This window comes from Coturnix japonica, chromosome 3, assembly GCF_001577835.2.
Source record: "Coturnix japonica isolate 7356 chromosome 3, Coturnix japonica 2.1, whole genome shotgun sequence".
In the NCBI taxonomy this organism is placed as follows: Eukaryota; Metazoa; Chordata; class Aves; order Galliformes; family Phasianidae; genus Coturnix; species Coturnix japonica.
The window spans coordinates 84,589,676-84,613,509 of record NC_029518.1 but is presented as its reverse complement, the minus strand read 5'-3'; the positions used below and the strand labels follow the sequence as shown (position 1 = coordinate 84,613,509).

The following is a 23,834-nucleotide window of genomic DNA, read 5'->3' as shown; positions in this document are numbered from 1 at the left end:
CTTAAATGTCACAGTACTGTATGGTATTTGCTTAACAAAAATAGCCTCAGACAGAATATCTGGAGTTCATTCCTGTTCAGGTAAAGATAACTTTTACACCACTTTTCAGTTGAAGTTCACATATTTACTTGCTAGGAATAGTGTTACTCCTGTACAGTTTGCACTAAAAGATTTTTGACATTAGAGATTTAATTTTCCATCATGGACTTATTATTTGTTCAGTATCTCTTCTTATACTACTTACATTTCTCCTCTGATTAAGCTCTTCCCACCAGATATAAGAATCTTTAACACATGCATGTTTTTTTTTTGTTTTGTTTTGTTTTGGTTTGATTGGGTTTTTTTGTTACTGTTTTATTTTTATTTATTTATTTATTTTTTCTTTCTTTTTAACAGCTTTATTTTACTGGCTTTTTAGTTTGAGATAGGTTGATTCTTTCAGAAGCTGAAGATAACAAGACAGGTATCCCTGCAAACAACCTGGTAGATAAATATACTGTGCAGTAAGTAACAGCTACAGTGACAGATATTTGTATTACATTTAATAAATATTTTACATCTCTCTACGTGATAGTAATCATACTGTCTTCTATGGCAGTGAAGTATTACCAGAATGAGAGGTCACTGCATACATCTCAGGTACGTAATGACTAACCTTGGTGCTGGTACACAATAAGTAATAATGTGATTTCATTACTGGAAAGCAACCTGTAAGCAATAGGTGAGATTCATGAGCCATAACAATGTTCAGGGAAAATCTGTGAATTAGTTTAGACATATTTCTTTGCTTGGTAAGTTTGTCAGGGTAACTGTACAATGTTTTGTTTTGAAAAAAAAGTTGTATCTTGCTCAGTAGAAATAAAACCAATATGGATTTATAAAATAGACACAAATAATACGTGAGAGACCGGCCACACTATTTCCACACAATTTCCCTCTGAAACAAATGCTCACAAAAATTTTCACAGTATAAATCCTTCACCAAGAATCTGAATGACATGAACTCACTGGAGATTTTGAATTATTTTAATACATATATATTTGATTAAAATAATCAAACCCAGATGTTCATTGTTGATTTTTCTATATTGATTAGGCTGCAAATAGGGGAATGCAAATTTTACATACTTATTCTACCTCACATACTGCAGAATAAGACAAAGTCAATATTTGGCTTTATACTACTTCATTCTGGAAATAGTTAGGGATTCTATTGGGATTGTGATTGGAGACGTGGAAAATAAAAGACAGAAGAAGGACAAAGTGGCATCAAACTTCCAGCATTTGAAGGCTCTAGTTCATGACGAAGATGACTCTATCAGGATTTTTTCCAACACTTGTGCAAAATTTCTTTAAAACCTCAGGCATAGAGGTTTTATTTTCCACTAAGTAAATTTATTATTCTCAGACAAATTTAATTTCTGTTACCATCTAATTTCTCCAGCATAAGGTGACAATAAGCAACATTAATGTGCAAAAAGATTAACAGGATCATATTGAACATGCTCCCAGAATATGCTCTTTCCATCATGCTAAGTGGCCTTACAAGTATAGTTGTTCCCTACTGAACATCCAAGGAAGCTCTCAGAAAGTCTTCACACACTGTAACTTTCAGACAGAGAAAGCTTTGGCAGCAAGCTATCTTCCTCATAGTAATTACAGAGTGCACAGAGAAGCCTAAGAGAGCAGTGCTTTCAGCCCCTAAGTCCTGCAATGAGTATGTAAGCAGAGAGATTTATATGCATATCATATGTATAGGGTAATTCATCATCAGATAAATAATTTGATACTTTTTACTACAATGCTGAGGTTTCTGAATATGTCATTCCATGCATGTGAAGTGGATTACAAACTGCTATAGGATTTCATGCTACTTCCAGTCTCTAGACAACCAGCACAAGTTTTTCAAAATGTATTCTTGAAGATGTTGCAACCATTGTGTATCTAATTGTAAAAAGGCTGCTCTCAGAACTCCCTGGAACCATTTCCAGGCTGAACAGCCCCAGATCTCTCAGTCTGCCCTTATAGGAGAGGCGTTCCATCCCTTGAATCATTTCTGTGTATCTCCTCTGAAGATGCTCTGAAAGGCCCACATCTTGCCTGCACTTCTGTGGTATACTTACTGCTATTCTTATTTAGCAGCTACGAACCCTCACATATTTTATGGAAATTACAAACTGATGCTTCCAAGATATAAAATAATAACAGACATTAAACAAACTACATTGTAATGAATACAATAAAGGTATAAGCCAACATAACTGATGGGCAGAATGTGCTGTTTATTATCATTCGTATCTAGTTTAAAAAGGAGGAAAAAAACGTAGCATTAAGGGATGTTTCTCTCAAACTTCTGGTTTTGTGTACTTGCAAGTCAACAGCTTAAGAAATAATTACCCTCAGAGAAGAAAAATCTCTCGAGAAATTATATCAAACCAGGCATTTAGGTAACCATTAATAATTGGCATTCAGTTGCCGAAGTATTCATTTGGGCCTCATATTCAAAATTAGATCTTGTTGTGGAAGAAAAATGAAGTGTAAATATTCATTAAAATCCTTAAGCACATGTAATCATCATTTTGATTTTTGGGGAAGTAAAGAAACATTTGACATTAGATATGTCTATTGTAAAATTAATATGAAATTAATATAAACATTTTAATTAAGAAGTAGTGCCATTACTTAACTCATTATTTAGGGTTTATAAAACTCGAATGATGTACACGTGTCACAGAGGTTTGGATCTCCTGAATCACAATATTTAAAAGCAACAAATTATAAAATATGAAAGTGCTCACTTTAATCTTAGATTTGCTTGAAAATGAAAAGAAATCATTCAACAGTTTAACCTCAGGTTCTGACTACTCATTCTAACATTTGACACTTTGACCAACTGCTGCCAAAGTTGTCAGAGACAAGAAGCCTTCACAAAGATATATTCACTTCCAAGCTGCACATATTTATCACGGTAAGTGATCAGAGATACCTAAGAAATACTGCAGGCAGAACTTCAGGGTGCATCTGCAATACTATTTTGCTAGAGTTTTTGGATAAGAAAAGAGCAAATAGTGGAATGCCTCATCACTAAGAGATCAACCTTTTCAATACTCCTACTGCAGAGTTTTCATAATTTCTACAAGTTTAGAATACATACTAAGGTGGAGCAGTCCCTCCTGCGTACCTCAGAGATGTTGTCCAATTTGCTCTGATTAATCTTTGGGACACTAATGATTTACTCTTATTTCTGTATTACATAATTTAAACATAGTTGAAATGTGCGTATTAATAACAGAACTGTGTTTTGACTGGAGACAACACTTAGAATAAGAAATACCAACTTGTTTCTCTAAAAGAACACCAATTAAAAGTCAAATAAATGAATGGATACATTATTTTTTATTTTTATTTTTTAAAGTAATATATTTCTCCTCATACTCATCCAGGTAGACAACTAACTGAACATTCCATTTGTCCTGTATAACCTAACTCTGTTCTTCTGCTTGTGTGATTGCTCTGTGATTACTGTTTGTTTCCTTAATCAAGATTGCCTGTTACAAGTATTTAGAACAATTTTTACATATCTAACATTTCAATAACCAAGACTACTTCAATTAATTTTATGTATCCTAATAAGTAAAATACAACAAAGATGCTAAAAGGAGGAAAGAAAGAAAGAACATGAATGGTTGTATTAAAGCTGTGTGAAGACAAGTCAGCAAAACTGCAAGTTGAGAATATTAAATATGTGCACACTGCACTGATCTCAGTCACTATATGTACACAGACAGGTAAGAAAAATGTACATTTTTTTTTGCCCACCCACCTGTAACAGCAGGATATATTATATGTCCTAAAGAGCTTAACGGGCCTGTTGCATCGCTACCACACATACACTTAATTTTATTGATTATTTCTGAGAGGTACTGAATCACTATTTGAGCAAGATGTACATGAGCCTGTATTATTTAAGAGGCAGATAAAATAGACGACAGTGTTGTAACCCGTGTATTTCTTAACATCTTAAAGGACATTCATGAGTCTCCATGTTTATTAATTGTTGACAAGAGTTCAACTATTACTACTGTATTCTTCAGCATATAACTTAATTCCTTCTGATTGAAATGCTAATCATTCATTTTGGGAAAAACAAACAAAAAAAAACCCAAAAAACAAAAAAACAAAAAATCAAAAAAACCAAGAAAACAACACTGATAGTGATATCTAGTTTGCTTTAGTGGAAATCAAAACAGAACAGGGAATTCTAACTTTAGTTCTAAATTTCAGCAAGTATAGCAGGGCTTGATTACCATCTCGTGGTTGAAAATAACATATATACTTATACAGCCCAACTTGCTAAGACAGTTATAAAAACACAAAAAATAAATTATCAGCTATAGAAAGGGGTGTGAAGGCTTGTTCAGCTGTTAGGTTTTATTTATTCTCCTTTTTGCAAATGTCATTTACACAAACATAAGATAAAACGGTGCTCTTGCCAATATAAGAACTAGATCCATTATGCCGAAATTAAATGTCAGATGAATTACGGCTCTAACTATGAATTGTACTTAAGTCTTTTAACAGTGTCCTACAGGAATAAGAATGAATCCAATGGCTTTTCACTGCTAGCTTCAGGGATTCCAAATGCCACTTTCTGCTATCAAATCTGGAACACTTTCAAATGTTCCATTGGCAAAAACTTTGCCAATGTACTTAAAAAAAAAAAAAAAAAAATCTGAATTTTTTTCTGTAGATGTTTGTCTGAATGCAGCCAACTAAAGTCACCCCTTCCAGTAAATATTAAAACTAAAATCCAGCAGCAATCAGACTGACCAGTACTGTCACGCAATCAAAGTCATAACTCATGTCCACCATCATCCTTCAAATGTTTTTCAAGCTCTCAAGAACTGCCAGATTTCAGCAACAAAAGACCCGTGTTAATAAAAATACAGAAGTATGTGAGTGCTAGATTATGGTTGTTTGATGTTAGAGATCAACATTACTGTAAATAGAGAGCTTTGTTTGCACTATTTAATTTCCATTATCTCTCAGCAGTACTAATATAGAATAAATTTTCTCTCAGTTGAAAATAGTAAATCTAAAGAAAGATACACAGTTGCTGATCTGTCCTCAATCACTCTCCTGAAACTCTCCTGTTTAAACAGAATGGATTTGCAGCAAAACTGTACTGCGGTCTAATTGGAAAAGTGTATATCTGAAGTCAGTGAAGAAAGAGTACTGTATGTACTCAGACAAATATGCATGGTCATCAAGTTACATGCATAACAGTTAGAAAGGATAGGAGACAAGCAGTATATAGTAGAATGTTCCATATGGCTCACAATAGTTTAGTGACACTGACTTTTTTTTTTCTCACACTTTCTTCACTGAAATATTTGATACAAAGTTAGAAAGATACAAGGAAGAAAAGTAAGCTATGTTTCCCATCTGAGTCTGAATGAATTACTATAATATAATCTCACATACATATATATTTAAGCAACCTCAGAAATTTAGTGTATTTGCCATGCTGACAAAGAATATCTACTATTAATAGAAATTTGCCAAATGTAAACTCTTTTGGCTGATATGCATCAAAGCAGTAACAAATTATTTTTAAAACTGAACTGAAGAGCAAAGGAAGATGCATTTGGCTAATAATTTATAGAAGGAGAAAAGCCATCATCTCTAGCTAGTCTCAGAAATGCAAAAATAGAATTCCCAAACATGATTTTTTCCCTCAAGAATTTAAAAGCATATACAATTAGACATAATCTGGAAAATTCTTTTGCAGTCTGAACTCTCCTATTTACTGTGAAGTGAATTCAAATCATCAGTATCAAGCTTTACTTCAGATGTAGTGGAAATGACACTTCTATTATTTGGTGACATTCTCTGTTTCTGATTATTGGCAGCATTTCATCATTCAGCAACATATGGTTCTTTCAATATGCTAAGCTCAGGCAGACACTGTGCTATATTATGGTATAAGCACTGTTTATTTCATGTAATGTCTGTAATCCCAAAGTCTAAGACATAAGAAATAATAGCATTTAGAAGCGTGGTAGACATATACTTGCATATATAAGCCTAGTATCTGAAGTGGAGAGGTTGCATAGCTCTATCCCACTCCCATTGGAGTGAAACCTTAATGGGTAAACTACACTGTGCCAGAGGTACATAACAAAATGCCTATGCCTCGCTGAAAACCTGATAAATCCTCAGCTGCTTAGCTGGCCTTTAACATGTTTTCCCTGCATGTGTACATTTAGGTACATAGCTATCTACATTTCTGTATGAACCTACATATGCCATAGTTCAGTATCATTAGGACTCATTTTTATCAAATGAATAACTAATGAAAATTTCATATAAATAAACTCTTTTTTTTTTCTATTTAAAGAATAAAACTCTGCAATTAAAAACCATTAAAGTGAAAATAAAAGCTTAAGAATAAAAATGAGATTGTTTACCACAGCAGGAAGAGGAACAGGGACATGTGACCAATAACACATGGATGAGCTGATGACTTAATACACAGATCCTGAAATTTAGATCGTGTTTTTCATCTGTATGCTTTTTTGCCTGACTTTTAACAAGTTACTTAAATTCTATCCAACAGATAATCGTGTTTATAGTGATGATAGCAGTTCCTTTATATCTCCAAGGAATAGCATGAGAAATTAAGTGGAAATGACCTGCCACTATAGTCATATTAGTATAGTGTTGTACCTTTTCTAATATTATTGTATTTGCTATTGCAGTGTCAAGAGAGAACTGAGGTTAAGTTTTCTGGTGAAAAACTGAATAATTTATTAATATAGATGTACAAAGGAAGACATATTAGTTGTTTCTTTATGAGGAACAAGGATGGTTAGAGATTATCTCCTTATGGTTTTTTACAAAAACATTTTAAAGAATTAAAGGTATTATCTATGCTACCTTTGTAATATGGCCACTGTAGCAAGTTTTCACTTATAAGTCACTTTAACCTGCGTAACTCTCGGTAAAAGAGAGAATTTTCAAATACAATTATATGTGATTTTTGTTTTCATTGAGTTTTGTCTCAGTTGAAAGCTGAACTCACTCTTAGCTACGTTTTCTCTGTTATATCACATCAAAGTTACCCTCATTCCTTTCACAAATGCAGGACTGAATAATTCTCAATTCATTTATGCTTTCTTGTATTATTCAGTACTGTCATTATTCATCAATGGTCTCTGCCTTGTTAATTCATTTCTCCAATTTTCATCCTACCCCTTAGGTTACAGTGTACCACTGTAAGAAATGTACATTCACATGTATATCTCCAGATGATGATTCAAAGTACAATCCTGAACTAGAAACTGATGAACTTCAGTTGGGAATCTGAATCCTAAGTTTCACACCAGACCTGATAGTCACTAGAAGATACAATACATCGGTATCTCATCCTCAGTAGTGACTAGATGTTGCCGCAGCTTAATGCCAGATCCTTCAAAGCACTGAGCACTCTTGAGTCATAGTAATGAATGCACTAGATTAAGTTTCGAGAATTATTTGGCCTCTTCTGAGATTCTTTTTTAATTAAGCTAATAAATATCACACAGTATTTTATTTTATCTGTAATACTTTATCATGTATTTGCTTGAGCATGTAAGTCCACAGTTTGTATTTAGCAGTTAAATACATATATTTTTGTTTTACCCTCTTTAAAAGTTTTTAGACATTACAGTATTATGCCATCAAAACACAACGCAGTAACAGATTTCTACAAATAGTGTAATAAATCTAGAGATGCTATATCAATTCTTTTCATTGTGGAGTTTCCACAGAGCAGAGGAAGAATGTAGAAGCTGTGATTTGCAGTTCACTAAATGCAAGCACAGCAGTAAATGGAATTGACTTTTCCATTTCATTTTTCAATAAGCAGAAAAAGATTATGTCGCTTACCTTTGTCTCTATCTGTTTGGTGTCTGGATTCTGAAAAAGTAGCTTTACTTTTGTTTTCCCATCATCTGAAGAACCTTTCAGCTGGGAAAATTTGTACCTCCATAGTACATTCTGAAGAGAAAGAAATTTGATTAAGGACTTGTTACATGGTTACCTAGAACTACAGATAAATGATTAATGGTTATGTATTAAGATAAACCATTGGGGCAGTAAACACAAGCTGGCTGCAGAGTAAATAAAATTAACAGTTTTGCATCATGTCTGAGAGTAAAAGGCATGATATTAACACTCAACTAATTAAAATGTATATATATAAATTCTCTAAAATTTGAATGATTCCATTGCCTACAGGATGCAATACCAGTATGCATGACATAAGCTTATTTCTAGAAATATTCATTAGGATATTTGTATCAGTTTCATTATGAACACAATTTCACACCATATCTTGATCTGTCATCTTTCAGCTGGCTCAACTGCACAATGTAGATAACTGCCTTATACAGACGTTGTGATGCTCAATATACCTTGGTCAAAAAGTGTTTTTCAAGTGGTTTAAAATCCAAAGATAAATATGCTAAATATACTATAAATATGCTTCATTTATTTAAAAAAAGCTATGATGGGGTCTTGCAAATTACAGAAGTTTTGTTCTAAATTACACGGTTAATTTACAGAGATGATCTGAATGAGAAAGAGAAAATAAAGATTTTTTATGTTTCATTAGACAGCAGTTTTGTTTTTGTAGTGGATATGGGCAACTTGAATCAAGGACAACACCTAAATGTGATGATCACTACCTACAATGACGACAGCCTCATGAATTTCATTTTTTTACATCATCTTCAGAATTCTATTCTAGGTTTGAGAAGAATGTCCTACAAACAAAGCAAAATACACTTCTTCATAGAAAAAGCAAGGCACAAAATTTCAATGAAATCTCTGATTTCATCTTCTGGTTCCCTGCAGCCTGGAACATCACTGCCCCTTACTACAGCATGGTGATGCTTAAACTTTACATTAATAAACAAATTTTAACTGGATCCAGAGTGCCTAACTGGACTGCCCAAATTGTATTCAAATCTTAAACATGTTTATATCTTAATAGAAGAGATGAATGCTAACTATATATTATAACCCCTAAGGGGAGGACAAAACAAGAACAATTTAGCAATAACAGGCATTGCTGGAGTCCATAGTTGACAGAGTGGAAAAGAGGTGGCTCTGGAAGACAGAAGAAATTGTATATTTTGGGATCTTTTTATCTTGTGTGCATAGCTTCAGGCACAGTGGAAGATGAATCAAGTAAGCTAACTGATAGAGAAAAAATCTACAATCAGATACAAAGAAGCCACACTGCAAGGGTGTCTCTGTGATATACCCCAAATAGAACATGTGAATGAGTTAGTCCCATGACAGGCTCAGAAAACATCACATATGAAATGAAGTAATTACTTCAAATATGTTTGGCAGTCCCCCAGAATTGTTCTAATGAAGAGTATTTTAAAAGATGCAAAAACTCCTAAGGAAAAGTTCTTGCCCTTTTTATTTTGTCATTTGTAATGCAGAAGGCTCTCTTTTGATCTCTTTACAAACCGTAATAAAGAACGTTTTTACTGAGTAAGTGAGCTGATTGCCCAAAATGTGCGATCCAGGCTTAGAGTTGTAGGTCAGACCAGGAGACTGCCCTGCATTTTAATAAGCCTGTATGAGCTCCTGCTGTGCTGTAAGAGTTCTTTTTTCCCCCCCCCCAAAGAAAAGTTCACCTTAGTTTGAAATTCATTGTCTAGAAAACATTTTACTTTATTTCTTCTCAGAAAAATTGCTGTGTGCCTAATGAAATGTTACTTACTCTGCTACTACAAACTTATTCAGTGTTGGAAAGAAATATTCTAAAAAACCTAAGACTGTGGAGCAACACCATCAACTTCAGATTATATTAGTGGGGAGTAATAATTAAGTGTGGAAGATACTTATTACTGCATCACACATGCTTGAAGATACAGAGAACATGTCCATCTTCCACAGAGAAGAACAATAAAAGCATATCTCCAGATCTTTTATTCAGTTAAACAACAGAATTAATATGTCTAACATTATTCCTCTCTTCAATGACGTACATACAAGGGTCCTGAAGGAAATGGTTGATGTAGTTGTCAAGTAATTCTCCATCATGTTCAAAAAGCTGTCAGATGAAGTCCACAGTGACAGTAAAAACATCACTCCCATTATGAGAAAAGTAGAAAAGAAGATATGGGAAAGTACAAGCTGGTGAGTCTCATGTCTGTTCCCAGGAAGATCATGAAGAATATCCTCCTGGAAGCTACGTTGAGGCACACGAGGGATGAGGAGGTGATTATGACAATCAGCTTTGCATCACCAAGGGGCTGACAAGTCTAGTGGCCTACTAAGATGGAGTGATGGCAACAGGAAATAGAAGATCATCTACTTGGACTTCTGCAAGTCTTTTAATGTGGTGCCACATCACATTCCTATCCCTAAATAGGAGATACATGGATTTGAAAGGTAGAGTATTTAGTGCATAAGTATTTGGTCAGATGGTCATAAAGGGAACCACCCAGAGGGAACTAGACAAGCCTGAGAGGTAGGCTCACCTGAACCAAATGAGATTCCACAAGGCTAAGCATTGCACTTGGATCAGGACAATCCCAGATACGTCTGCAGACTGAGAGAAGAACTCACTGAGAGCAGCCCTGCAGGGAAGGCCTTGGGGATCCTGGTGAATGGAGAGCTTAACATAAGACAGTAGTGTGCACTTGTAGTCTGGAAGGCTAACAATATCCTGGGCTTCATCAAAAGAGTGGAGGCCAGCAGGGAGAAGAAAGGGATTATCCTCATTTGCTCTGCCCTTGTAAAGCCCCATCTGGAATACTTTGTGCAGGCTTGGTGCCCCCAGTACAAGAAGGAAGCAGAGCAGTTGGAGTGGATCCAAAGGAGGGTCATGAAGAATTTCTGAGGGCTGAAGCACTGATGAAAGGTCAAGGGAGCTGGGCTTGTTTTGTTTGGAGGGAGCTTACAAGCAGGAGGGGACTGACTTTTTACATGGTCTGACAGTGACAGGATAGGATGAATGGCTTTAAATAAAAAGAGGGGAGTTAGGAGGCTTTTTTTTTTTCTCTTTTCTTTCTTTTTTTTTTTTTTTTTGCTTAGAAAGAGGCATTGGAACAGCTTACCCAGAGAAGCTATGGATGTTGTCCCTGGAGGTGGTCCAGGCCAGGTTGGATGGGGCCCCAGGATGGGGCCACAGCAGGGAGTTGGAACTAGGTGGTCTTTAAATTCCCTCCCAATCCAAGCCTTTCCATGATACTACAAAAACAAAGTATGATTGAAGCCTCCTCACTATCAACTACAATGATGGTAGGCACACTGGGTTAAAGTCCTACTCTTTCTATAGGTAATACTTCAATTCTACTAGTAGAATTTCTACTTATTATGAGATTTTAATTATGAATAATTATCTGGTCTAGTGAAAATGAGTAACAGAGAAGTTTACTGTTGTCAAGGAGGAGTACACTAAATCTATCTTTGAATCTAAAATAAAAATTTTATACAGTCTAAAGTAATGAGACTATACTTAATTTGCGGCTATGTGGAAATTGTGCTATGCTGAGCACAATTTCAAAATGTAGTATCACAAAAGGCATGGAAAAGTATGCAAATATTTTTCTGAATTTTCATGTTATTTATTGGGCACCACATGCAGTGCAAGTAGTCTAAGTTTCCAAATAACTGTTACATGGGTTAGTATTTCTCTGCACTGAAATTTCAATAAATTTGTGTAATTGAGCCAAAAATGCAAAAAACGTCAACATATAAAAAAAACTAAATCTTGCATTAGTATTTCAAAATGCATTGTATTTTCTCTTAAATAAGAATGACTAAATTAATTTCTTTAATTTATCTTACAAAATCACTTCAGTCCATAGTTGCAGACCATATTTTAGAGGACAGATTTATACTAAACAGCTCTATTAAGGTAGAAATCTTTAAAAATATAAATTCATGTTCACCAGGAAACAAATCTATAAATTCACTAAAAATGACAACAGATTTTATTTAAAGTAGTAGAACTATAGATATGGTTTGGAAGTTGTCATGCGCTATAAACCATTCCCTATAGTCCCTTTATAAAGCCACTCAGTTCTGCAAGAAAGGCAAATTTAATCACATAGATTGACTTTGAAATTCATTTGCTCTTGTTCTGTTCATTTCTGATATAGCCTGAATTTCTTAAGATGGAAGAATAATTCATTCTCTATTATATCTGTATCTTCAAAACAAATAGAATAAGGTGAAAGTTCAGTATTTCTCATGACTGGTAATCTTTTCAAAATCTCGATGTTTCTCCGTTACTAAGAAACCAAGTTCTCTCTGTTGTACACCTTCTTTTCTTATTCTGGCTTAAAAAGGAAATTACTTTTTTTTTTTTTTTTTCTCTCCTTAATGTATTTCTCCAATATCTACATGTTACAGTACAAATAGATTACCCTCTTTGAGTTCTGAACTGACTGCACTTCAGTGGAGCTATATAAAGAAGTACAGTATGTTTGGGAAATAAATACTTCACATCAGCATAAAAGATAGGGTTACTGATAACTTCATGAACACTGAAATAAAGTAGAGTTATGATTTCTTTTTCCTCTTACCTTTGTTTTACTGTCAAAACAGGTAAATCCCAGGGCAAAGTCAACCGTGAAACATAGAGTATCCCCTTGCCAAGTGCACATATATGTTTTAGACTGGAAAAAAAGCATGAATGTTGAGAGAACAGACATCATCTTCACATATCACATAAAAATAACACTATGTAGTTTTTGTGTGTGAGAGAAGACAGTTAGCTAACAATACTCATACTGCTTTATAGTATTTTATATAAAGTTTTCAAAATCATCTGATTAAGTTCCTAGCAAGTCTGTGAGCTAGAGAGGAACTAGAGGCCTTTGTACAGAATCACTTCTCAAAATAAAGACTATATTCTTGGGAACCACCATTATGAAATGCTTCATGGAAAAAAAGTCAGTGCTGACTATTTCAAAACTTTTGGAGAACTGCTTAGACCTCACATACGAGTTCCCACATCATTTCCAGCACATGAGCAGGTAAAAGTGCTTCAATGTTTAGTGAGCGCAATCTGACTGTTATCTGACTTCTGTATTTCTCTGCCTGATAGAAAATTTGAAGACAAGCTTTTACCTTGCAACATTTCTCCATTTGTATAGTTCAGTGACTGAAAAATGCCAGCTGATTGTCTTGGCATGCATTTTAAGGCTACCTGGCATCTTTGGATTCTGAAAGCATAACAGAATGTGTCTGCTGCTGATGTAATTTGAAAGAACATGAAGAGATTTGTGTAATGGTAAAAAGCCATTCATCAAAACATCAGCACAAACAGAGATCAGATGCTGCCTTTAGATTTTCCCCATCTGACCTTACTAATCATTTTAAATATCATATATATACACACTTGAACATTATGAAATCTTTGTGGTTTCTTTTTTCCCCTCCAAGGAAACATTACTTTTCTCTCATTGATATTTCATAAATCATATGGTTGCCTGGTTGCCTCACTATTGAACATTTGTTTGTAGTGATTTTTGTATCTGGATAGTTTCTTAAATGCTGAAAAAATGTTATTAACACAAGAATGGCCTGAAGGAGATTGAAAACATAAATACAATTGTTTAAGGTGAAAGTTGTGCCATGGAATTTTCTTCAAAAATGTTGTGTATAATGTAGAACATTTGTGTTTAGTAACTCTTGAAGGTTCCCTCCTTAAACTACTTAAAGAGATACATACAGATATGACATTTTATGAAGGATTTTGAAGAGGCTGTGAATTAAACTCAGATAGTAGTACAGAATAGTATTATAGTCAATTGAACAGTGACAGATATACATTATTTCTGAATAAATTATTTTGCCTATTGGTGATCAAAGTTTTTCTTACATATTATCAATATTATTTGGCACTAAAAAGACTCCAGTAATCAATAATCAATTACAACAATATTTAAATATTCCCACAGATTATTCAATAATCATAAGACAGTATCAAGCAACAGTTTCAACTTATTAATCACTTCCAACTAAAGAGGTTAAAAAGTAAATGGCTCTTAACTCCGCAAGGCAGTTTTGAAAATATATTAAATTAGATTTCCCTAATGAGTAAGCATTCTAATTGCTCAGCCACATATGGTGATTATTAAAACAAACTATTCACGCATAATTAGCCTGGAGTATTTTACAAATATTCCATATTTGCAAATATTGGAACTGTTTTAAAAAATAATTTGCAGATAAATACTAAAGACAAACAGTCAGTGCTGCTCTTTCACCGTGATAACCATTACAAATAAAAGTATCGGTTTTATATTTAAAAAAAAAAAAATCCCACCAAACAACACATTGCTTTTTTTTTTTTTTTTTATTTACAACAGAAGTAGCTTGTGTTTTGCCATACAGGGAAGAGATAGCAGTTACTAAATTTAAAAGCTTGCCTCTGGCATGTACTCAGTGACTTTGAACAGGTTCTCAGACAGCACTGTTACAAGGATCTCCACCCCTGCTCATTCACACTGATACAGAATACTATCTTTTCCCATTCCAGCCTTTGCAATAAGCTTGCCATACATTTGCAATTATGAGGTTACCCTTTGTTATTGTTTACATTGAAGTTTAACAGAAATCCGCATTTCTCTGTCTTTTTACATAATTTTCTAGAAAAACAAAAGTAAAAAAAATAAAAAAAGCTAGTAATATATATAAGCATTCTAGTCAGTGTTCTGCGGGTGGGTTCAATGAGAGAACTCACAGTTTAAGCATCAGAGAGGAAAAAACATACGTTACTCTAAACAGTCTTCCTTACCAAATGGAAATCAGTTTGTTTCTGGGCTTAGGTTTACAAGTTTATCACAGAACACTTAAATATTGCTAATATAGGTAGATGAGAGATATCACTTAATGGTACACATTAAATTATTTTTCTATTATACAGTTATACTCAAAGAACCACCTTAATTTAATACACAACTTGTATTTAAAAAGATTCAAAACACCAGCAAACATGCCATATATTCTTTAGCTAGCACTGCTCAAGTAGGTGTAAAAGATTTCCAGTTATAGTCTTAGTGTCTGTCAATATAGTACGTAGGATGTAGACTGTGAGCTTAATACTGATTTGATTATTTAGTCCAAAGAATTATACAACTAAAAGGAAGGTGTCATGTTTGAACTGTGTCAGATCAGAAAACTGGCATAGATATCCCAGATCAATACTTTTTCCAAGCAAAAGTGAGTTCTAGAATAGTCACTCATAATTTGTAACAAAAGTGCTCTTTGCATTTCTTTTTATTTTTTTCCAGATATCAGTATCACAATGCATATATGTTTATTTCACAGAAGTATCATTAATTTGACAATATGACTGCAAATTTCTGAGCATTTCTGACTTGCTCACAGAATTTGTTAGATCCCTTGTCTATTCAGAAGCAGAAAAAAGGTATATTTCTGGCACTGGTGTCTGTCCTTCCAGGTCTTGGGAGGGTTTAATAGTTACTATTTGGGTGCCCTCACTGTCATTCCAATAGATGTAGAGATTTCCCAGAAATCAGCTTTGTTCCATCCTACTTTATTAGTATACTGCCAGGATACTGGAGCCCACCCTCTTGACAGTAGGTTCAGTTGGAGGTATACTGTAAAAGTGATGGATGTCCCAGTTGCTTCTCCAGAAACCTTTGTGTTAGATTTTGTGAAAGCATAATATAAACTATCATATCCACATGAAAACAGTATGAGCATTTTATACATACACATTCCTAATAACTAATTATAAAAATAAAGTTAAAATATGTAGTGTGCATACAAGCAATGTTGGAGAAATAATATATCACATATAACCTGGGAAAATCTTAAAACATTTACTTTGGTTAGAGTAAAAAAAAACCAACAGCATTCAAATTAGCAATGTCAATTTGTTAATTTGTTTTTTTAATGTTATAAACATTTTTTTTTCAGATATAAGTCATCCCAATTTTACATAAAATAAACATTACAATTAATAAGAATTCATCTTTATCTGTAGAGTAGGAGCAAGATATATTCCACATAGTATAAAATAGCCATCATTGTGCTTCTGCTCTTTTTTCATTATAATGATTAAACACCTATCAACATATATAGAACTCATGTTTCTAGCACTATTTAGCAATGACTCCAAATTCCATTAGAGTCAATAACAAAGCTCTAACTACTCAAGATTTGCCCAGTAGTGAATGTTGATAAAAAATATAATGGTCAGCCTCACATTAAACAAAATGAAATAAACTAATAAATAAACAACAGAAAACTAGAAATACTCTAATAGAAGCAGTTTTTCCCACTAAACAGTTGACTTGCTAACAAAGCAAATGATTTCATAAAGACTTAAGGAAGTGTGCTGTATACAGATGAGAATGTGGGAGTTTTTATTGGCCTGTTTTATTGGCCATATTTTATTAGAGATTAGCATAATAATTGAATTTAATTGTAAAGACACTTCCCAAGAAATCAATTACTCATCAACATAATAATTTGTATAGTTGAAACAACACAAGTGTACAGTTATAATTTCAAAGCAAATGGATAGCCAGAGGGTATCTAAGAAAAGACTCACCAGTACTGAGGCTTTCAGTTGAGATGGATGCTCACCAATGTTGAGGCTCACCACAAAAACTCCACAAAGGAGCAATCTCCAGAAAGAGATGCTACCTTAGTGGTGGTCAGCCCTTAAATGGGATCTAGGAGAGGTGGAGTCAAGCTCCACCCATTCCGGGAACACAGCTGAATTACCTTCGGCTGGGCTCCCACAGCTGACTTGTTGCTTGCCTCAGATGGTTAATCAGAGGTTCAGGCTGTGACCAACAGTTTATGTTACATAATTATACTAGCAGAAGACTCCTGTGTTGCTTCTTTGCAATGGTAAAATTTTAATATCACCCAAATACCACTGAGAAATTTTTCTCTTTGAAGACAAATAAAAATTTATTTTATATATTCTTTAGTCTTTTTATCAGTGTGGATATCTGGAAAAATAAAATTGTTGTACTGAGAAATAGATCTGAACCCACATACAGAGAGTAATAGAAGACTAAGGCACTAACAAGAAAATAACACTTAATGCATTCATGTTTTAAATGGCGTCTTTCTCAGGACACTGCAGTGCTTGGAACTTTTGCATTTAGGTCAGCTATTACAATATGGAGACCACACTCAGTTAAATCACTGCTGTAGCCTAACTGAAATAAACACCTACGGTATCTAACTGATAATAGACTGAGCTTCCTCATCTGTGTCACTGAGCAACAGTCCTGTGGTTTTATAGAATCTGTGTTTTTTTCTCCAGAAGGAAAGAAAGTTACAACAATGAAATGAGTGCTGCTTTCCTACTTAAGGATTGTCCCACAGATATTTCCAAATATCAGAAGCAGATTCTCAGGTCGGAATCATTCATCTTAGTGGAAATCTGCTAGTGGACTTCAGTGAAGGTGTTGACTTGTTTTGAGATAGTTCTTTACTACAAATTAAATTATCTTTCTTTCCTAGTGATTGTAAATTTCTAAAATACTATTAATTTTGCAGTTGAGAGACAATTTTAATTAGAAGTATCTACAAGAGACATTACCAGTTCATATCTAGAACAACTTAGCAATTCAGTTATTCATTAGCAGAACAAAATTAGGTTCTTAATCAATGATGCTTCAATAAAGATTTTGGTTTTCTACCATATTATTAAAAAAAAAAAAAAAAAAAGAGGGGGTGCGGGTGGGAGAAAATGGAGAATGCTTTTGAAAGCAGAAAGTAGGATGTGAAAATTCATCTATAAATTCAAACATCCCTTGCAGTGACATGAATAGTTTTATCCTTATTTAAGTCTATAATATCCTCTGGAAAACAGTAATATAATTATATTACACTACATCACTATTAACTAAATCTCTGTATGTGTAGATAAGTAAAAATATATTGATATGAATGTAAGGGATTAGATCAAACTTTTAATGTGGATCATTTATAGTTATAAGAATGTCATTTTCAGAAATGTTTGTGTGGCTACATGAAGATCCACATTTTATATGTATCATCATTAAAATATAGAACAAGTGAAGATTTTCACTCTTGATTTTCTTTCATTGTAAATCAGTAAATTCTTATTGTAGAAAAACAAAAAAAGATTTACACAGTGTCTGAATTGCTGAATTATTAATAATTTTTATAAACATAGCAACCCTTTTTACAAATATATTTACAACTAATGCATACAATTCCTAGCATCTTTCTTTAGGTCTTGGGCAATGTGGGTGTTTTTGCACTACCATGAAAATGAATTTGAATTTAATAGTATTTCTTAAGATAAGCAATTAAACTGTAATTGTAATAACCCTCCTGTACATAATGGAAACAATCTAAAGCTTAATTGTGTAATTAAACTGAACACTTCTGGTAACAAACTGGTAACTGTCTTCTAATGACCCTATGAATCTGACTTAATCCAACTGCTATCTATTATTTCACCTCAATTTTAAAAACTCTATTCAGTTTGTTTCAGAAATGAGAATGAAAGAGTAGATTATTAAAGCTATTCCTATACATAAAGTCTGTTTTATATATGCTTTGTCATCAGGAAAAAAATAAATAAATAAGATAGCATTGCCAACTGTATTTAACTGTATAATTATTATTTGCATTGTTTTGTTATTTTTAACATATTTCTCTGACAGGAGGGATCTGTATCACTCCAGAAACATTAATTTTACAACTGCTATTCCTTATGTATGGGAATGCACTCATACTCCTGTCCTCAACTACTTCATGCATATCCTGACATGTCAAAGAATTAGTAAGAAATCTAGCAAAAGCAATAGATTTTATTTTTGAAGACTACAAAATAATAAATAAATAAAAATTAAAAAAAAACAACAAAACAACTTAAGACTTACTCTAACAGTGTTCTCCACTGTTGAGGATCATAGAAGATCGCAGAATCACAGAATGGCCTGGGTTGGAAAGGACCACAATGACCATCCAGTTTCAAACCCCTGCTACATGCAGGGTTGCTAACCAGCAGATCAGGCCCAAAGCCACATTCAGCCTGGCTTTGAATGCCCCCAGGGATGGGGCATCCACAACCTGTTCCAGTGTGTCACCACCTAATGAGTGAAAAACTTCCTCCTAATATCTGACCTAACCTCCTCTCCTGTCTTAGTTTAAAACCATTCCCCTTGTCCTGTCACTATCCACCCTTGTAAACAGCTGTTCCACCCTGTTTATGTGCTTCCTTCAAGTACTGGAAGGCCACAATGAGATCTCCCTGGTGCCTTCTCCAAGCTAAAGAAGCCCAGTTCCCTCAACCATTCTTCACAAAAGAATAGGATGTCAGCTGAGACAAGAAGGCTTGCTTGCTGGAATTTGTGAGAGATGACATAATTTCTAGTTGTGATTGAGAAAATGTCACAATCTCCCTTTATCCACTATGATGATTTTTATTATCAGCCTCAGGAAAATACTTCTTAATAGTGCTTTTTCTGCCTTCCAACTTCCTATTTCCCTACATTTCTAATGCCCCCATCTGTCCAAGTTATGCCATCAGTTACAATATCTTATCTATGAAGAAAATACAGATATCTCTAGCACAAGGATTTAAAGAACTTCACCTACTGTCACTGTCTGCAAGTAGATTAATTTATTTATGTCTTAATTTAAAGACTAAATTAAAGACTAAATTTAAAACCGACTTAATTTGTCAGTTTTGTGGTGGGCTTCTGTTTGTATGTATTTGCAACTTGAAATATGTCTTTAAGACAGCTGAATAGGAAGTGATGTTGTGAGGGAAATTTCTTCCTGCTTTATTGCATTCTTCCTATCATTTAAAACAGCTTTTAAGAAAATGTTTAAAATATCATACCTTTGAATATATCATAGAACATTAAGATTTCATAAACTAAGGACAGGTTAATTTCAGAAGTACCATTTTTAATGAAAGCATTGAAAGCAAAGAACACGTAGAGGATACAGTTAAAAACAGCTTTGCCAAAGACAAAATTCATAAGGCCATAAAAAGCTAATAGCATGAAACCACATTTAAATAAGAATGGCTAGAATGACACAGTGACATTCGACTGCCACCATGTATCTTGTCCAATCATTTATGAATAAAAATGAGTTTTTTACTGCAATTATGGTCCTTATCCAAAAGAAAGAATTTTTATGGACAATCTAACCCACAGGTTACAACAATTAATTTCCTGAATACTGAAATGTCAATTCTTTCCCTGCTGCTGGGATTTATCTATGTAATGTTGATTTGCAGCTCACTCGTGCTGCTCTTAACATCTGTCTGAAAACCAGAGCATGAAGAATTTATGTTGTGAAGGAAGAAAAAGAATAATGGAGTCCAAAAGATTTTCCACTGCTGGAGAGTAACCACAGCACTTTATATTCTACTGGCAAGGAGGTTTTCAGCAAACATAAATATATACAACTGAGGAAGAAAATTAATATAAGAACACACACATGGAGACTTAAGCATTATAATCATGATTTTAAATGAGTGCCTCTAATGGAGGTTAAATAGGTTAAACCACGGCTGGAAGAAATATTAATATATTTAGCAGCTATTTGTCTAGCAGTTTGTTGGATTAAAATGACAAAAGGTCACTGCATAAGCAAATAAAAATCTCTAAATGTTTAGATTGTTAGAATGAAATACAATAAGTTTTGGGATTTAGCAATAAACTCTTCAGAAATTGAATCAGTGACAGAATGAGTTACTCCAGACTTAATGCACTTAATTTTAATGATATATTATCTGCTTTTATATGCATGATAAGTGGGGTAATTTATTTGTTGTTCAAAGAGATGTATCATAATTATTTGAAGATTCCACATAAGAAAATATTTTATGTGTAACCAGCATTATGATTCCCTCCTTGATGCCCAGGAGCTTTTCAGGAAGAATCATTTCCTTTGAAAAGGAATTCCTTTTCCTGTATTCCTTTTCAGAATAATAGAAGGGATGGCATCACCATAACAAAATCATTTTTAGACAAGCCATCTCTCCAAAGAGACAATTGGAAGTGTTCTAAGAGAGTGCTTGCAACTCCCTTTATGATTCCAGAGACTTGGAAATTAAGACCTGATTCAACAGCTGTGCTAGGAGTCCTGTTCCTTGAATGCTGTGCTAATGCAATGCTGGGATACACTGCTCTTTCTTGTACAAACATCTTTAGGTTGTCTGGGTACGTACCAATCAGCATAAATCACATCATGCTTTTATTTATGCTAAATAATGTAAATATGTTTATGACCAGAGAAGGCTAAACTCTTAATCCATATTTTCTCAAACCACTGATCTTGTTTGCTTGAATACATTCATTTAGGAAGTAAATTATCTATGTAATAGCACAAGGTGCTTTGGATTACAGCTTATCTCAAAATCAATAGATCTTCTCTGTCCTCATACCACAAAATATTTCCTTTATATTGTTTATGCTCTGAAAGAAATGCCTCCTATTTTATTATGTTGACCCACAATGACAAATGTGGATGTCGGTGGTATGGCAGTAGAAACTCAAGTTTCCCATCAATATTCTGTTTAATTTTGCTGCCGTGTGACAGATAGGAGCAAAGGGGCAGCTGACACAACAACGTCTGACATTGAAGTGTGTATGAAGCAAAGCTGTGGAACTGAATTCCCCTATGAGAGAAAAATAGCACATTCACAAACTCTTACTGAATGTTTATGGAGATCAAACAGTGGGTATGAGCACAGTGAGGTGGTGGGTGATGCTTTTCAGTAATGCTGACACCAACAGTAGGTCACCTCTAGTGAAGTAGATTTTTACATGTGGCATGTAGGTTCTTGATGACTGCAAGTGAAAATACATAGCTATTGGTAGTGACCATGTTAAAAAATTAGAGTTCTGTAGCTGAGAATTTGCTCTATCAAATGGTCTTACTGCATCCTTTTTATGTGTTAGTTGGAGGAAGCTATGCACTTTAGGGTGAGTGCAATCATTCCTGGGCTGTAGTGACTATGCTGTGGTTGAGGCCATGATCTCTAGGAACGTGAGCCTGGCAAAGAATAGAGTCAAAACTCTTAAGGAAGGAGAATTTCCAGCTTAAGGACTTATTAAGGAATTATTGGTATTATATACCCCTCTGAGAAATGAGAAGGGAGAACTGGCTTCAATAGATATGGAAAAGTCTGAGTTCCTTGTTTCAGTCTTCATTGGTTATCATGCTTCCCACACCTCTCACATCTGAATTTCTAGGTGGGGTTCAGAGGAAGAAAAATCCCTCTTAAAAGCAGATAAAGTTAGAGACTGCCTCACAAGATTGAATGTGTACAAGTCTATTGGGGCTGGCTACATGTTAGGAGGAAATTCTTTATTGAGAGGGTGGTGAGGCACTGGTAAAGGTTGCCCAGAGAAGCTGTGGGTGCCCTATCCCTGGAAGTGTTCAAGGTTAGATTGCATGGGGTCCTGAGCAGCCTGATCCAGTGGGTGGCAACCCTGTCCATGACAGGGGGTTAGGAATTACATGTTCTTTAAGGTCCTTTCTTAAGCCATTCTAGGATTCTATGATGTGACTTTCTTATCTAGATTATTTAACCTCACTGATTCTAATGGAAGTGTAATCAGTGCCATGTTAAAAGACACATATTTATGCATCTATACCAGCTACGTTAATGTTAAATATCAAACTACCTAACAAGGAATGCACACTCAGGTCTAAAAAGTAATTGTGTTTAGAGAATTTTACTAGGCAGTAAAAAGTGATAATCCACTGTGTTATTTGATCAATTTATTAATGTGACTAACTTTCTTCTTTTACTCTGATTCTTCAAATTTTTCCAGTGTTAACAAAGTCAGCCCTAATTTTCAATTAATGCCATAAAAGCAAACAATTTATATATGTATTTTTAAATAGAACCATAATGCAAAGCAACAAATTTTAAATTCCATTTAGGTAAGTAGAAATAAGCTTTATGGAAGAAAATGTTTAAAGCAGTCTAAAGAACCTCCCCCCAAAATTTGTATTTCAGTAATAAAATGTATTAATTTCCATTTTTTTTGTAATCAAGGTAAACTCATATACTTGAAAATTCTAATTTACAAACATTATATACTCACAGATTGTTATTACATGGGCATGGATAGATAAACATTTCTCTGATGAAGCTTTTAGAACCCTTCTATGTGTTAAAATGTATTCAGATTCCCATTAATGGAGCTCATCAATCTCATGCAATTATTGAACATATATATTATATAAATATATTTTATACTTAGTATTTAAATTTTTCATTACTTACCCCAGTTCTTTGAACTTCCATGAAAATTGCTCTTTGAAATGATTTCTCCCAAACTGCCAACTCGCTGCCCAGCTCTACATTGAAACAATGACTCTTGCCATGTCCAACCATAACACTGAAACAATAGGGCCTGTGGTCTTCAAAATTGAAGTCCTGATGAATACCAAAGTACAAGTTTGCTTGTAGCCAGCAATCATCAGCAAGCCAGAGCTGAAAGATATGTTTCAGTATGTGATTCTTCATCTAGCAAAACAGTTAAAGCAACATTGCCTTTTGTAAGTAGTGGGTACTTTGATATGTTGTTATTAAATTAATAATTATCTTGAAGAAACATTCTGACAATTAAGCAATATTTACAAAATTCTCTCATTGGTTTTAATTCACTTAACCTTGAAGCAGGTAATCAGTTCAAAATTACTGTAAAACATCTAAGCGACACATACACAGTTTAAAAGGAGTTTGTACAATAGGCTGTTTAGAGTGAGAAGGAACAAAATTTCTTAATTTTTTGAATACACTTAAAGAGATGTCTATC

The 23,834-nt window shown here is 34.0% G+C and overlaps 1 protein-coding gene across 1 annotated transcript in view; it reads right to left on the bottom strand.

Moving 5' to 3' along the window:
• The window catches only part of SNTG2 (syntrophin gamma 2), a 178,578-nt gene that overhangs the window by 5,343 nt on the left and 149,401 nt on the right, over window positions 1-23,834 (bottom strand). Inside the window, exons 14-16 of the mRNA XM_015859350.2 lie at window positions 23,300-23,509; window positions 12,597-12,689; window positions 7,930-8,040 (exon numbers count right to left, since the gene is read on the bottom strand). Of these exons, the coding sequence (XP_015714836.1) occupies window positions 7,930-8,040; window positions 12,597-12,689; window positions 23,300-23,509 (414 nt within the window). The remainder of the gene's footprint in view (window positions 1-7,929; window positions 8,041-12,596; window positions 12,690-23,299; window positions 23,510-23,834) is intronic.